At 43.9% G+C, this 17657-nt stretch overlaps 1 protein-coding gene across 7 annotated transcripts in view; it reads left to right on the top strand.

The window, feature by feature from the left end:
- Nucleotides 1-396: 396 nt before the first annotated feature.
- The window catches only part of LOC140912529 (SITS-binding protein-like), a 73369-nt gene continuing 56108 nt past the window's right edge, over nucleotides 397-17657 (top strand). For 2 of the 7 annotated variants that reach the window (XM_073347042.1, XM_073347043.1), the window contains exons 1-4: nucleotides 397-682; nucleotides 1169-1337; nucleotides 2060-2504; nucleotides 13595-13766. In XM_073347042.1, the coding sequence (XP_073203143.1) occupies nucleotides 1291-1337; nucleotides 2060-2504; nucleotides 13595-13766 (664 nt within the window). In that variant the 5' untranslated portion in view covers nucleotides 397-682; nucleotides 1169-1290. Of the gene's footprint in view, nucleotides 683-1168; nucleotides 1338-1965; nucleotides 2505-13594; nucleotides 13767-17657 lie in introns of all 7 variants that reach the window. The other 5 variants (XM_073347036.1, XM_073347041.1, XM_073347040.1 and 2 more) reach the window with 4 other exon arrangements.

The raw sequence follows: 17657 nt of genomic DNA on the forward strand, positions 1-17657 counted from the left end.
ACTGCATCCTATAGTGAGAGACTTCATATAATTCACCCTTCCATCTCCGGCCTCTCCCCTTTGGAGCCCCCCAGCCCCACTATGGCCCTGATCCAGGAAAGCACTTAAAGTTAAGCATACCAGTAATCTAGCTGAAGTCAGTGGGACCAGTCACATGCTTAAAATTAAGTTCCCACTTAAATGCTTTGCTGGATCTGAGCCTAAATGCCTAGGAGAAAAGAGGCTTAGCAGCCTGCCTGGAAGTGAATGAATCCAGTCTTTGCTGGACCAAGCAGGGAAGTAAATTCAAGAGATCCTGTCAAAGAAAATGCCCTCCTATCCACTTGCATTTGTTTGTTATCAATTGCCCTCAGACATGCCGGTCTCCACAGTGGCAGCATGGTGTGGGAGACAGGTGGTCCCTTAGGTAACTGGGTCCCAAACCATGTGGGATTTATAGGATAAAGCCAGCACTTGGAACTCTTCCTGGAAATGTACTGGGAATCAAAACCAGCTCGTTAGCGGTCACATGACATCCGGGCGTCGGTGACAACTGCTTACGTGAAAAGGTAACGTTTGGGAAACAAGCCAATTAATTTTTACCTGCCTTAGGGAGACGAAATGAATCATGCTCTCTGTGGAAACTAGCGCGAGCGGAGAATCGGGCCTTTGAGTGCTGCAAGTGGAGCTGGGGGGGCCACAGGTACCTGACTAAACCCAGCCAGTCTGTGTTTGTGTTTATGCCTCTTTTTAAGTCAGGGAGACGGCATCTTGTCTTTTCATGGCAATGCCACCATGCAGAAATTGAAATGTCCTGCGAAGAACAGATACCCGTAACACCACGCTCATATATAGCATCTTAGTTCAAAGGCTGTGCAAAATAAATATAAATAACATTGTAGGCCCAGGCATGCCCCTGGTGAATAGGAAGTGTGACAGAGTGAGTGCGGCGAAAAGATTCAGCTTTATTTCCCGGACCCAGTCATCTGAGCCGGGCCAGACTTCCGAAGATTAATAGCCCTGCGTGACATGGGTCAGCGTGCGTTAATGCCACTGTTACAGGGAAGTGACTTTCACAGAGACTTCACCTAAACCTGAGCAGATGTGCTCGTATTAGTGTTTCTCTTTGAGAGAAGGAAAAAAGCCAAGCAATGCTTTTCCTTTGAAACAAATGTTATTTCACATGCAGGAAACCCAACTGAGTGCCGAGCACTTGTAAAGAGAACAGAGCTGATCCTCCGCTGGTGTAAATGAGCATATCTCCATGGGCATCAAGGGTACTACACTGATCTACACCACATGAGGTTTTGAATGAAATTATGCTTTACAGACAGCTTCCAGTTTTTACTACGCAACAGGTAGATTAATCTAACGCTTCTATTTGGGGGAGGGAGGGCTAAAGAACTTGTTAAACTTTACCTGAGTGACTTGCACTTTTGGGGAATCCCATTCACACCCTTCTCTTTATAATCAGCAAATATCCACTGTGATCTTCTCTGCACCACATGTCCCCTTAACGCTGCATTGCAAGCTTGAACCCAAAGCTGCGTGGAGACTTGAACGCTGCATTTTCCCTATACAGCTGCTGCTGCCCGCTCCCCCCTCCCTTACTCCCAATCTAATGGTTATATACAGGATCCAAGCTTTTCAATGCATGTTTGTCTCTATAGGGCCACAGACAGTGTTCCTGATTAGGCACAGTCTGGCATGCCAGAGAAACGTCACAGCTCAAGCACCTGGGACAAATCTGGCAGGGGGGATGGATCTGACACCACACGTTTACAGCTATATTTTGCAGGCACTCTCCCTTTATGCAGCTAGTGCACTGCTGGCTAGAATAACTTCCCCTTTAGCAACATGTGCTGAGTGGTGAAGAAAGCTTTAAGAAGTGGGTTTACTTGTTTTTATTTCTGGGAGGGGGAAGTTGTGAAGTTATTTTTGGAGAGGAGGGGGAAATAACCAAAGTTAAAGAGAGCTTCCCAGCAGGTTCCGAAAGAGAGAGCTCCGTGTCCTGAAGCAGAAGGGTTCCTTGCAAGATTGCTTTAATAATTTTGTGTAAAATGCCCCATGCTCGTCCCAGGAACCAGAGTCCGATCCCAGAGGTGACGTGGGACTCTGGGCTCAAGGAGATGAATGAGACCTGGAAGGGAGCTATTGCCTGCCTTGGGGTGGCTGTCTTCTTCGTGATGACCATCGGAATTATCTACTGGCAAGTGGTGGACCAGCCAAACAAGAACTGGATCTTGAGAGGGAGCACCAGTGGTCTCATCTGGGAGCGAAAGTCCCAATCCCTTGTCCTGCAGACCCTGAGCGAGGAGAAGACCCTGGTGGAAATCAATGTGGGCAACTTCCCAGACATGGAGCAGCCCTTTGTGAAGAACTTGTGCTGGCTGAACAAGACGGAGTTCTGCTATACCTGGGATGCGACGGCGGATCTGGAGATCTCCCTCGAACCTGGTCCCTCTGCTGGCACAGAGTGCTACAGGATAAACTGGACTCCTCTGCACTGCAAGGTTACACTAAAGGTAATGGGGATTTGGTATAGTTATAAAAGAAATGTGTTGTTTTATTAATGCATCCTGGTGCTTTTTGGGCCAGATCCTCAGCTGGTATAAATCAGCACAGTGACTCCAGTGAAGTCAATGGAGCCACACCAATTTACATCAGTGGAGGATCTGGCCTTATATATTTATTATAATTAAAAATAAATAAAATAAAATAAAAAAAATAACATTAAGCTTGTCTTGCTGGCAGGGCCGGAAGAGAGAGGGAGATCTTGTGTGTGTTTACTTTTTGTGGAAGGCATCTGGACCACATAATGATGGGATGATCATACAAAACCCTAGACAGATGGGTACTCCAAAGTACTCCGGGTGCTACTGTCACCATTAAAAATACATTAATAATACTCAACCAGTCAACTGTAGCTACCTCCTCATAGTGCTGTGGTGTTAACTAGAGGGCAGGAAAGCCACATTTAGATAGAGACTGAATACATATATACACCAACACATACAAAATAACAATGGTGTTTAAAATCAAAAAGCTAGAAAAGGTTATTCCTAAACACAGTTGCAATAGATTTATTCCAATGGCCCCTGGTGGGAAAACGGCAGCACCCTCCTTCCTCTGTAACTAAAAAGAACTTCTGTAAAATAAATACCTACCACATATTTGCACTGGCACTGAAATCCTGTGACTGTACCAGGTTTCAGAAGTTGCTTCTCTGTCTATTCTAAAAGTTGGGGAACTTCCTCTTGTGTTCCCTCAGTTTGTGTGATGTTCTTGCGACTTACAGAGGGCTTAAGAGTATTTTGTTATACAATATTTAGGAAACGGAAGAATGAATCAACTCGTCTGGATCTGAGCACAGCACTTTCCTTTCTCCTGATACATCAGGTGTCAGCACTGAGAACATTAATAAAATCTGATTTCTTTGCTGATCTATACATTATCTAGATAGCGACATCTCTGCTAGCTGTACAGTAAATCCACATTTAAAACACACTTTGCTTTGGAGTAATTTTTGAACGTAATCGGGGAGTGTAGCATACGTGTGTGATTTGTTTTAGTTTGTTCAGATCTATACTGCCAAGGTGATGAGTAGGACAGAGTTGATCATTTTCCAAGTAAAAATCAAAAACTGTTGGAAAATATGATGTGGGGAAAGTCAGAAACGGTTAGTGGGCCAGAGTCTCAGCTGGTAGAAGTCAGCTACTGAAGTCAATTGAGCTATGCTGATTTACATCAGTGGAGGATCTTTATTTTAATACTCTGGGCCAAATTCCTCCACCTCAGCGAAACATTCAATTTGAGGACAGGAGTGGATTTGCCCTGTTTTTCAGTAGAATTTGTCCCTCACTAGCACCCAGATAAAAAATATTTTACAATGTAGTTAAACCATTACAGAGTTCAGAGATTCAGAAATTTTTCTTGACATTTAGGATCAGTCTCAAAGGGACCCCATAGGAACCTGAGCCACGAATACACATTTCATATTATCAGGAGACAGAGAATAATTATTCTCTTGTAGATTTCAATCAATCAGAATAAGGCAGGACTCCGACACACATAGGTGTTTCAAAAAAGGTAGGAAACAGGAGTCTGATCCTTCACCATGCTGAGAGCCCGCAACTCCTGCTGACTTCAGGGGAAGGTGAAATTCCTCAGACATTTATAGGTTCAAATCCAGGCCAGTGGAGAGTAGGGGGTGAATGTGGTTGTAAAAGGTGAAAGGGATTAAGCTGGGAGAGATGAGCAGTGTCTCTAACTTGCAGCAACAGAGCTGGTCAGAGAGGAGAAAATGAAATGGAAATAAAAGGTCTTTTCGGAAACAATCCAGCAAATTAGCTGGCCATGTATGTCCCTTTATCAGAACATAGGATAAATTATAAATGTTGTTGCTGGCTGGCTGGCTTTTACAGTTGTACTGAGAATCTGCCCCAGATTGTCTCCATGTCCTTAGAAGTTTACACCAGAAAACAAAAATAAACCCCCTAACAGTTAAAGCCATTTACTGATGCACTGTGTGACACCAATAAATCCTCTCTCTGTGCTGAGCCATAGAAACAGTCCTGTGAGACATGGTTCTGTGTCTTGTTTTGACTGCATTCCATAGTTACACATATAGGGCCAGATCTTCAGCTAGCGTCAGTTAGCATGACTCCATTGACTTATTCAGTTTGCACCAGCTAAGGATCAGGCTCAAATATGTTAAAGTAATCTATGGCTGGCTTTGAGTCACAGTTGTTTGGCTGGTAGGCCTGTTTTTCATGGACTCAGCTGTTCATTTGCAATGCTGAATACAAACTGAAATAGCCCACTTGAAATAGCTGAATTTCCCTCCCCAGTACCCCAATTCTGCACGAATCACTACACAGAGTTTGGAGCTGGTCATTCTTTTCAGTAGTTGAAGGTGTAAGTGAGACTAGCTGCTAATGCTTAAATAACCAGAAATCTCCTTTCCCCCTTGAAATACATCTGGGCTTTCACAGAGGCACTCAAGAGGCCTTGTTCTAATTGCCAGAGAATTTGAAGTCATGTGGGAGGTTAAGTCTCGCTGATCCTGCTGCTTGGCAAAAAGGGAAGGTTTAGAAAGAGCAGAGGCAACAAGAGCATTTGAACTGAAATAATATAATTGATTGTATTTAGGTGGTTTAGGAAACCAGGAGGCAAGGGGGGAAAAGCCACGTAACTCTTGATACTTTCCAGGTTTGTCTTTGTTTTGTATTATGGAGTGGCAGTAGCTTGTTGACTCTTCTGAAAAATATTCTTAGCGGTTTTTTGGTTCATCATGTCACCAAAACACCTTGACCTGGAATCTCCAAATTTGTTTTGCTTGCCTTGCTGAGGAGAGGCACCGTTGCTAGCACTGGGGGACCTTGGTACAATGTTGGGGAGGAAAATATAGTGGGGGAAATACATATACATATATTATGGCAGCATCAATAGGGACTCGATAATTAAGGATGCATTGAGATTTGCACTTGGAGTAGGATGTAAAGTGTAGAAAGACTCGTGTTTTACATTTTAGTGACTGACTTGGTTTTCAAGTTCAATACAGTAACTTCAGAAAACTGAATTTTCATAATATTTGTTAAAATATTTAGCAGCTGTTGCAAAGGAAACATTTTAAAACTATCCCTTCTTGGATTTCCTCCTAGCAGCCTGACCAGTCTCTTATATTGCCTTCCTGAAGCTGAAGAACCAGTCACCACAAACTCAAAACACACACACACTATGTTAAAAGAACATTATTTAGGTTGCAATGTTAAGTACCATTAGGAAAACCATGTGTGATGGCTCATGCAACCTTAATTACTGGCTCAGTGGGCATCCATTCTCTACGCAGAATAATGCAGGATCCTATAGATATAATTAGGGTGAGCAGATGTCCTGATTTTATAGGGAGAGTCCAAATTTTTGGGTCTTTTTCTCATATAGGCTCCTATTACCGCCCACCCCCGTCCCGATTTTTCACACTTGCTGTCTGGTCACCCTAGATATAATAGTATGATTGTGTAAAGACCATACCATAATGCATACCTGAATTATGGTTAAAAGAAAAGGAGGACTTGTGGCACCTTAGAGACTAACAAATTTATTTGAGCACAAGCTTTCGTGAGCTACAGCTCACTTCATCGGATTATGGTTGTAATCCTAAATCTGGCACTTCGTAACTTTCAAGTGCTTGACTCTTCAACATAAATAACATTATTTTGAAAGGTACAAGGTAGGTGTGGTAATGTCTTTTATTGGACCAACTTCTATTGGTGAAAGTCTCTCACCAACAGAAGTTGGTCCAATAAAAGACATTACCTCACCCACCTTGTCTCTCTCATATCCTTGGACCACCATGGCTACAACAACACTGCATGCATTCTTTTAAAGCAGCATTTTGTGTGTAATTGAGCAATTTTGGGGCGGGGGGGGGGAGGTTAAGATAAAAACAGATTCTGTTGCATGCAACTGTAACAACTCCCCAAATCATGGATCATCAACAGGATCTGTATCCCAAGACTTCAGCATTGTGGCACAGACTGCTGCTCCGTGAGCTACAGGACCAACATGAGTGAGTGGTAGGAGAAGGCTGTTTTCCAGGTGTGGGAAGGTGGGAGGGGATTGGATTGCTGAGTCCAGGTGCTGGGTCTGGGAAGAAGCCCATTCCAGCTTGGCTCTTGCTCTCTCCAACCCCCAGAGTGGGGGGAGCTCCTGCCTCACATCTTGCCGGAATGTGGGGTTGATGTCTGGTGCCATTTGCAGGATTTGGGAATGGGGGTGTTGCCATGTCTGTCTGTCTGTCTGTCTCTCTCTCTCTCTCTCTGCCTAGTAGTTAAGGGAGCCAAGCTTCTGCTCCATGCGGTACCCTGGGGTATAAGTGTGTATGTGTAAACGGGCCACTGGGGCCCTGTGCTGGTTCCAGGGACTTGTAGGTGAGTACAGCCTGGATGGGCACTCTTCTCTCCACACTCTGCTCTGGCTATTCTGGAAGCTGCCTACCGTGTGATCAGCCATTTGGGCCGGCTGCCAAAAGTTCCCTGAGGGACGCAAGTGAGAAAAGGGAAATGGTGATTTAAAATCTACAATTACATATATCTCAGCCAACCCTGAATGGAATTTCTTAGGAGAAAGAAAAGGCATTTCTGTAGCCCATGGGGATTCCCCTGGCTGAATATCAAAGGCCTACTACAAAGAATGAAGGTCTGAGAGCTTCTCACAAAAAAGGTCACAACTATCTTTTATAATAGGAAGCGGTAGGCAACCTAGACTCACCACCAGCTCCCCCCATAATATATATTCTTATAACGTAGCAAGGATGGGCCTGAGATGTTACAAGAATATATATGTTGCTGGTATGGTTTCAGCTGTTGTATGGACAGGGCTTAAATGTACCGTGTAGCACGTGAGATTCTGTACATAGTGTATAGACCCTACTTTACACTGCCGTGGGCTGTAGAGGCTCCTACGCAGTTGCTACAGGAATTTTTTGGACGGCACGTATGTACCACATAGACTTGCTCAAAGCATTACCTGCGCCCTGCAGAAACTCAGTGCAGTTGGGCTTTGTGAGTGTGAAGCATGAAAGGGTTAAGGATGCAAACACACCCCCTAGCTGGGGCCAGAGCATTGAGCCGCAGAGTAATAATCCCTTCAGCCCACTCCCTGTGGCTGCAACCTCTCGGTGCCACTTGCACAGGGCGTTAGGACAATTGAATTTATAGTAACTGAGGATCCGGTGGCCTTTTCTCTAACCTATCCCCACCCCATGCATGACTGCCTCACCAATTACCCCTCCCGCCACATGACACAGGAGGTGCAGAAGCTCCTTTGCATGATAATTCTGCTGAAGCAGCACATCTCCTAGCCAGGAGTCCTCTTCAGCGAGCATTGCCCACTTCTTTGATGATACTGCCCAGCTGCAGAAACCCCAGTGGCTGGGAGGATACAGCTGCAGCCTGCTTATGGGGGATGTTCTGACACCCATTCCCCTGGGATTTAGTTAGCAGAAGCCAGTGTAATCCAGGACTAGAACTAGCTCCTTTGTCTTCCTGTCGAGAGGCCAAGCAGCATGGGGAAGATGGTGCTTTGATCTGTTCTTGATTATGAAATAAAACAGTCAGCTGTGTATTTAATATGAAACATACCGAGTTGTGCTTACCCTCTGCTAATGTCATAAAGCAAGCCTGGCCTGCCATGTTGTAGCATTTTGGATGCTAGAGAAAACAGGAGAGACTTTCAAGTTCTGAGGAGGAAAGTCCTTTCCAAGTCAGGGATTACAATGAGAGCAGTAAGTAGCCAACGTTAGGATTATCCTCAGAGTTATTTATTGTATGATGTCTGCCTGGAAACCTTATGGCAAGATCAGTAAGCCTATGTTATCGTGCTGAGCATGCTTACATAATTACTGGATTGATGGAGAGCCAAATTCTCTGCTGTCATAAATTGATCTAGCTCCGCTGAATCTGGTCCAGCCCTTAGGGGAAAGAAACTTCTATGAGTAACCCAGTGTTTGGCAAATATGGGGTTCACTCCTGCTCCCATTGAAATCAATGAGTTGCTCCCATTGACTTCTACAGAAGCAGGAGTAAATCCACAGCTAGCTGAGTGGAGACTTGAGGAACATATTCCAGGTGAGGAGGGCTAAATTGGAAGGTTCAGCTCATGGTCACATAGACTGTTATAGCATTAACCACTGGGATATCTTAAAATATGGAGATGGAAAATAGTGCTTGCTACTATAAACAGCTGTGGGTCAAATTCTGCCTACACTTGCACCAGTGTAAATCTAGACTAGCTCAGTAGATGTCACTGGAGTTCCTCTAGACTTAAGCTGATGTAACTGCGGGCAGAATTTGTCCTGTTGTCTTCACAGCCCCTTGGAATTTGGTTCTCCAGAATGAAAGGTGCCATATATTAAATGTACAGCAAAGCATCCTTGGTTACTTTCATAATTTTGAAAGGACTTAAATATTTGAGCACAGGTCCTGCGTCCGCAAATATCACTAGCATCTAGGAATAAATGTCTGTCCAGATCTGTGAGGGGAAGATTCTGAAATGTGAGGCCATCTGGTCTCAAGGCCAACAATGAGTTTCTCATATGTCTGAAAGGGAAAAAAGGCAACTAGCAGGTTTGCAGGCATGCTATTGTACGATAGTGATGTTTAATAGAGGGAGGATTCTTCAGATTGTTTCTCTTGCCCAAAGGAAAGAGCTCAGCTGGGATATTAGCACTTCTCATCTCTCCACAAACCCATTTTCTTTATTGAAAGGTTTTATTTTAATGCTTCACTCCTCACATACTGAGTGTGTCTGCATTGCAGTCACAGAGTATGATAGCAACTGGTGTAGACATACCCGAGGGAGCTTCAATCTAGCTAGCTCCGGCACCAGAGCAGTGAAACGGCTGCAGCTTAGGTTTCAGCGTAGACTAACCGACCAAGCAATTAACTAGTGTTTTGGGCAGGCTTGTGCGTTTAAGTACATTGCTGAACCAGGGCTATGTACAGTAACATACCAACACATCCTATTATAATGAGAGGGGATGGGGGAGAGACGGTGATGATATATGACGGCGTGTTGTGCTCTAAAGGAACGTAAGAACACTAGATCAGACCAGCAATCTGTCTAGTCCAGTAAGCTCTTTCTGAGAGTGGTTAGCACCAGCTGCTTCAGAGGAAGGTGCAAGAAACTGCAGGAGGTAGTTATGGGATAACCTGCCCCTCCGGGAATGGACATTCTAACACCCCGCCCCACTGTACACCATTCCCAGAAGTTGGTTTATGCTCTGAAGCAAATGGGTCTGTATCTTATCTGAAACTATTGTTAGTTTTTGCGTTATTCACTATTGTAACCCTGGATAGTCTTGTTGTGAGCATACATGTATAATCTTGCTAAGCTCTTGGCCTCAGGGATAATTTTGTTGCAGTGAGTTCCACATGTTGCGTGTTGTATAAATAATGTTTCCTTTTAACTGTTTGGAATTTGTCACTTTTCACTTTCATTGCCTGTCCACTCGAAGGGTGCTATTCGCAGGAGTGTGGGATGGCTATGTTGTTTAGATATACTAGACATCTTTGACACAAACTGTTTCAGAAGTATTTTCTAGGTGCTTTGTTTTAAATGGAGGCACTATTTTCCATATCCTACCACCTAAGAGTATTCATTTTCTTGTGACTCTCTTGCAGTGGACTAGTGCCTATTTCAAAACTCAAGAAACAGTGGTAGGTATTTGAGAAGTTATTCACAGGCAGATCACAAAGGTCAAGACAGCCCTCTGGATAAAGTACATCTGTGCCATTTTATACCTCAGTGTGTGTTTCATTTAATTATTGTTTTATAAAGAACATTACTGGAGGGGTAGAAAAAGCTAGAGAGGGGGAATAAAACCTAACCAACGCTGAATGGCGGGTTTCCGGCTTTAATGAACAGCTCACCAAGAGCCTCCCTCAGTGGTTTTACTGTTCTTCGTGTTCCCCTTCCTCCTTTGGCCAGGCCCAGGGGATGGTATAAAATGGGTAAAAGCTGGTAAAAGCTTTTCTTTTCCCCATTTGGTCCCTTCCTTGTCCATGTTCTTTATGTCTATCCACATGGCCTGTGTTAAATGAATTGAAAACAGGTTACCTGATGGATATGAAAGCATTCTTAATTCCCCATTAACAGCTCTGAGGGGAGGATTTCTAATGGGGGGTCCCCTATGGATTGGTTCTCGGCCCTTTTGGGGTCAGTTATCTGGAAGAAAATATAAAATTATCGCCGCAAAATTTTGTGGAGGACGCAGACTGGTGGAGAGGCAAACAGCAACCTGTCACTGATGCAGAATGATCTGGATTGCTTGATAAACTGGGCACAATCCAATATGTGTTAATACAGCTAAAGGCAAGGTCACGCACCTTGGAGCAAAATATGTAGGCCATGCTTACAGGACAAGGGACTGCATTCTGGAAAGCAATGACTTTTGAAAAGGAGATGGTGGGGTGGGGGAGAGGAAATTGTATATAACCAACTGAGCATGAACTCCCAGGGTGATGCTGGGATACACAATATGTATAAAGGGGTGAGTATTGAATAGGAGTAGGGAGGTGGTGTTATCACTGTATGGCATTGGTGAGACCACCCTTGGCATATGGTGTTCGGTTCCAACATCTACACTTTAAAGAGCATATTGAAAAGATGGAGAGAGTTTAGAGAAAAGCTATAAGAATGGTTTGTGGTCTATAAAACATTCCTTATGATGAGAGAGACTTAAGATAAATAGATTGAGTGTATCAAAGAGAAGGTTAACAGGTGACTTGATCTGCACAGGGAAAAGATATCTGGTACTACAGAGCTCTTTAATCTAGTAGACAAATGCAGAACAGCTGGAAATTGATTTCAGCAAAGTTCAAACTGGAAATAAGATGCACATTTTTAACAATTAACCATTCGAACAGATTACCAAGGAATGTGGTAAATTCTCCATCATTTGGCCTCTTTAAATCAAGACCGGATGTCATTCTAAAAGATACATTCTAGTTCAACCACAAGTTATTGGGCTCAGGGAAGGAACCACTGGGTGAAATTCTATGGCCTGTGTGATGCACGTTATTATCATAATAGTCCTGTGATTCAGGGTGGTCTCTCACACTATTCCCCATTATGGTTTCAAGTCCGTAGGTTGGCAGTAGCATCTAGTGGCTCAAGTCTGTGGATTTCTTGTAGGGGAAGAAATCTCCATCCCTCTCCACCAAACTCCGACCCAGGGCCCTGGGCCTGGCAGTTCAGATGTGCAGCAAAGGCAAGAGTATCACCAAGACTGCTCCTTGGGTCACTTCCTACTACAGCCCCTGTCTCTTTAAAGGCCCAGTGGTTGCCTGGCTATTGACTTGCAATGTATACTCAACTGAAAGGGGTCTGGAGGTTCTTCCCTCTCACTCAGAGACAGGCGCTCTGCTGTCTCTCCACTGGCAGCCTGCATCTCCCAGTTGAGGTCTGTTCCAGATGGCATTGGACTCCTTCTGTATCCCTGAAGGAGCTACCAGAGCAGCTCTGCTCCCTTGCACTGACCTCCCTGACTGAGCTGTGCCCTGCCTTTTTAAACTCCACCTCTATTGTGAGCACTCCCAGCAAATATGTCGGGGCAGAGCCTCCCGGGCTCAGGTCTGCTCTTTAACCCTCTGTCCCCAGTGTGGGGTTTTTACAATCCAGCACATGTCCCTTCTAGCCTTAAAAATCTAGTACTCTTATTTCCACCATCTCTATATCAGGTTTATGCTTTGATGCACTGCTATTGAGTGTTGTTCTTATATTTAAAAATAAAAAAAATCTAGACTTGTAGGTTACTGTTTTCCTGAAAGGACTGCTTTTTTCTTTATTTTTTAAATAAGGATTACTAGTTTGGGCCAGAACATTAGCAGCTAAAGTTAAAGTTGCAGTTCTGCTCTTCTCTGCATGCTCTCTCTCGTATATAGACCACAGCTGGTCAAAACCTTCTGTCAGCTTTTAGATGGAAAATTGTGTTTTGATTAAATGGGAATTCCAACACAAAAAACCCCTAATTTCATCAAAAAATTGAAATTTTGTAAAAATAAATTTAGAAACTCACTTTTCAGTTGCTAAAAACCTGATCAACCTCCAGATTTTGGGTTTTTTTTGTATTAAAACAATATTTTGTCAGTGGGGTTTTTTTGGGGGGGGGGATATTTCCTGGTCAGCTTTAATATAGATAATAAAATACACATTGAACAATATTTATAGTACTTTTGCTGTATCTACAGAAGTGCAAACCATCAAAAATCAATAGGGTAAGGGAGCTGGACCAAAATTTCCCTCTCGAGTCCACATGGTAGTAGATATCTGCTTTGATATTCCACCTTCCCTGCATGTGTGGAACTCCCCAGATGACAAGATCCATTGAGAGGATTTAAAAGGAAAGTATCGCCTTTAGTTTTTGATTGATAAGAAGTAGACACTTTTTAAGGCATGTAATGTACATAGTACCTGAGATGATAGAATAACAGTGTTGCCAACTCTTGTAATTTTACTGAGTCTTGCAATACTTGGCGTTAATAAATCCTCAGCTCCTGGACTCAAGTGATTATGCAGAATTTCAGCTTTCATTTAAGAAAAAAATTCTAGCCTTATGGTTGTGCGGAAACATTTGAGTCACATTTTCAAGTTAAGTTAAAAGCTCAGATACCAAAAGACAAAGAAAAAGTACCTACAATTGATATATCTTTTTAAAATTTCATGGATTAAGGACTGTCTCATGATTATTGAATATTTGGGGCTGGCAACACTGGTAGTATTGTGCACTTGCAGAGCAGTCTGCCTCAAAGCACTAGGAAAACATTCACTTCTTAATCCTCACAGCATCCAGTGTGGGAAATGTCATTATCCTGGAGGCTACCAGTGGGGAAGCTTGAGACACGGAGGTTCTGACTTTCCAAAGGCCCCCCAGTGAGTCACTGGCACAGAGTTCCTTGCTCAATCCACTTAAACCTGTTCCCTTTCTAAGCACATACTGTAAAGAGCCCTCTCTCACTTCTTTATTACCCTATGTATGTATTATCCTATATATCAGTCCCTGGCACAAAGTTTTCTATCTTCATTTCTAACAGAGCTCTGTGTTTGGTTGTAGGATTGTTTTTCAATGACTAATGTCTCCTGGTACGGAGGAGCAAGCATCAGAGCCCAGCGCTGGCCTTTGAACAATGTGAATACAAAGTCCCAGCCATTTGTTATCAGCAACCTCACCAAAAATCCCACTGGCTATGGATCTGTCTTAGAAAAATACTTTTTGGGATCAACAGGTAAGAAGAGTTTTCTTGCTGTGATTTCTCATTGCTGCTGACATTAATTAGCAAACCCACAGCTTTGGATGTTGGGAATCCTAATTTAGGATATACTTTTACTGATTGAAGGAGTGTTGTCTTGGACCATTGGCATTCTCCTAATGCGGAACTTGAACCAAAGATCTTGTGACCCAAAGGTGGAAGTGCCATCAACATGTGCCCCTCCATTGATCCACTGGTGTCTATGAGCATTAACAAATTAGCCAAATTGCATGCCTTATCTTTTCTCTTCACACTGTTAATTTGAAGCATTCACTGCTGCAAGAGGTCCCTGTGACTGGATTTTGAAAAGAACTGGATAATTTTATGACACTGATATCTCTATTAGTTATGTACATTCAGAGAATAAAGGATAATCAGATCTCATGCCTCAGGGTAAAAGATGATCTGCAAGATCCCAGTTCCAAAATACCACACTGCACACCTGGTTACGTGTTTACCCCTTCCTCTGAAGCATCAGGTACTGGCAATGCCAAAAGCCAGATATTGGACTACATGGGCCAGTGATCTGCCCTGGCAGAGAAATCTTCTATTTATTCTTTGCAATGCATGCTGACCTGACAATATCATTCACTGAGGGCAACCCAGAGATACAGTACTGGAAAAGCCCTTGGCAGCTAGCACTATGTATCGTTGCCGGGCACATGGCATGTGTGTTTAGGTCTTTAGTGGCATCAGTTACTGAAAGTCTCAGATAACTATTTCAGCTGCTACTTTGGCTGCAGAATCCATTGTGGAAATTCTTCTCCTTCCATTCATGCCGAGTGCTAGCAGAACAGATTAAATGGTGCCTCAGGAGGATGTGCATGGAAACTGAGTCATGAGCACAATTCCTTAAACATGCCCCCTGCAGGGCTGAGTCTCCATTGCCCCACACCTTGGGTAGACAGTTACATCTGTGTAGAGCCGGTGTAGAGGTGCTGCCATTCTGATGACAGGGTACATCTACACTGCAGCTGAAGGTGTAATTTCCAGCTCAAGTAGATATACATGCACTAGTTCTGATTAAGCCAGCACACTAAAAATAGCAGTGTGACTGGGGAGGGAAAGGTGGTGCAATGGGCGACCTGCCTGAGTTGGTACCTTTGCACAGGTACCAACTCCTCCATGTCTGTCTCTGCCAGCTGACAAGCTACATGCAGTTGGAAGTGTCATCTGAGGACTAGACCTGGAATGCCTGGCGCAGCTGCAGTTACATGCAGCCCTTCTGGCTGGCTTGCAACCATTCTTGGTCCCCCAGCCAATCAGATCCTTCTGCTCTTACTCCTCTGCCTGCCTATTCCTTCCCTCATTATTCCAGCATCCAAGCATGGCCCATGACACTTCCTTTCTCTCCCTGAGGCTGTGATACTAGTCATCTAGCCCTCCTTTATTAACCTCCCCGGCTTCCACAAACTCCTCCGACAGTCCCCAAGTCTCAAATCTATTGCATTTTTTAAAATTCAGGAATGAAGAGACTTATAAAGTCAAAGGGCTGTATTGTGTCTTTAGGCACAATCATGAGCAAGAGCCTCCTGTGTATGCTACATCTACCTTGTGACTTGGGTCACAATTCCCTTCCTGCTCCTAGAAGGTAGGTAGCCACACAGTGCTGGCTAACAGTATCAGCAAACTACTTCTGCCCAATTCTATATGCTGGCTCAGCTACACTGGCCGTCAAGCTGGAGAGAAAGTAGAGCCAAGGCTCCACCCACTCCCCACCCAACTGCTTCAGGAAGGAAGGAAGTAGACAAATAGCAGTGTCTACTCCTATGCACCTGTGACCGGGGTCCTAAGTGAGGAGCCAGCTGCGGTACCTTAGAGACTAACCAATACTCCTTTTCTATTTGCGAATACAGACTAACATGGCTGTTACTCTGAAACCTGTCAACGCAAAGAAGGGTATTAATAAAATATAAATACGTGTAACTATTCCTTACGCAGTCAGTAACACTGATGATGATCTACACTAACAGTCTATCAACATAGCTGTAATGGCAGGAGCTTTTTAAAGTAACTATTCATACAAAATACATTGCCACTTTTAACATTCTTCCCAACTACTCACAGCAAAGAATCATACATGCTGAACTTCATACCTCAGACTGCTCATCTAGTCCCATGAGGCCCCACCCCTGACAGGCCTCTTCCCACCCCTTCCCCGCCCCCATTCCAACCCCTTCCCCAAAGTCCCTGCCCCAACTCTTCCCCTTCTCTGCCCCTATTCCAACCCCTTCCCCAAATCCCGGCCCCGGCCCCGCCTCTTCTCTACTTCCTCCCCTGAGTGCACGGTGTCCCTGCTCCTCCCCCCTCCCGCATGGAAAGTCCTAAGCACTGCCAAACAGCTGTTTGGCAGCAGAAAGTGCTGGGAAGTAGGAGGAGGAGCGGGAACGTGGCACGCTCAGACAGGGAGAAGGAGGGGAGCTTGGCTGCCGGTGGAGTCGGTGCCTATGGTGGGCCGCAGGAAACAACTCCGCAGGCTGCATGTGGCCCGCAGGCCACGTGTTTGAGACCCCTGCCTTAAAGTGATCCAGCCTCAGTCCCCCATCCAGGTACCAACATCAAATATGATGAAAGTTTCTGTAAATCTTATTTTATTATATAAAAGAACAGGTTCTACCAATCCTAAAGGACTGGACACATTACCTCCCAGGTTAATGAATGTTTCAGATCTTACCCTAATACACGCTACAGCCAATTCTTATTAACTAAACTAAAATATATTAAAAAACAAAAATAGAGGGAGTATGGTTAAAAGATCAATATACATACAGACATGAGTTCAATTCGTTGAGGTTCAGATTCACAGAGATGGTGAGCTTTGTAGATGCAAAGAGTTCCTTCAGACTTCAGTTCATAGGTTATAGTCCAATGTCCAAATCTCATATTTAGGGCATTCCAGCATAACTGGGACCTCAGTCTTGTGACTCAAACTTCCCCTGATGAAGTCTAAGCAGATCTGAGATGACAGAATCAGGACCCAAGGATCTTTTATACAATTTCATGTCTTTTGACAAGTTGGAATTCCTCAGGGAACAAAAGGTAATTATGATGACTTTGAAGGGGGTCCATAGAATTTCAGGGTTGGAAGGGACCTCAGGAGGTCATTTAGTCCAACCCCCCTGCTCAAAGCAGGACCAATTTTTATCCCAGGACCAATTTTTATCCCAGATCTCTAAATGGGCCCCTCAAGGATTGAACTCACAACCATGGGTTTAGGCAGGCCAATGCTCAAGCCACTGAGCTATCCCTCCCTCCATCACTGGTACTTAGCTATAGGAATTAACATAAGGCTATTTGCTTGTTCCTCTGCCATTCACAGCACATTTTAAAGAGAGATGAATACTGAGGTATCCCATGTTTATAATTCATTTACAAGATAGGATGTTCTTTTCACAAACGTTATCTCCCCACATCTTCCCTGGGTTAATTATTTTGCAGGATGTTTAACCCTTTCTAGCCATGCATCATAGCACCCAATCCCAAGGCCTAGGTAGCCAGCCTAGCAGTGTATGGGGTAGTTCCTGTTACCTCCTGGCTCTTGCTCATCTGTGCAGACACATAGTCAAAGTCAGAATCTAATATAATGTATGACTCTGCTGCCAGTTCTGTTTTATCTGAGTCTCATGGTATCTGGTACTTTTCTTGAAGCCCCAACTCCTGGAATCAGGTGATTATATGAGAATCTCAGCTTTCATTTAAAAAAAACGTGTCTAGCCCTCGTGTTTGCAGATAAAACTTGAAACATAACTAGAGGGCAACCTAAATGCTCCGAAATGAAAAGACAGAACCCCCCCACACACACACACACACACAATTTGTTTGTAAGGTCATAATTTTTAAGCCAATCGCGTGATTTTAGGAAGCCTG

Source organism: Lepidochelys kempii, chromosome 6 (genome assembly GCF_965140265.1).
Source record: "Lepidochelys kempii isolate rLepKem1 chromosome 6, rLepKem1.hap2, whole genome shotgun sequence".
Lineage (NCBI taxonomy): Eukaryota > Metazoa > Chordata > Testudines > Cheloniidae > Lepidochelys > Lepidochelys kempii.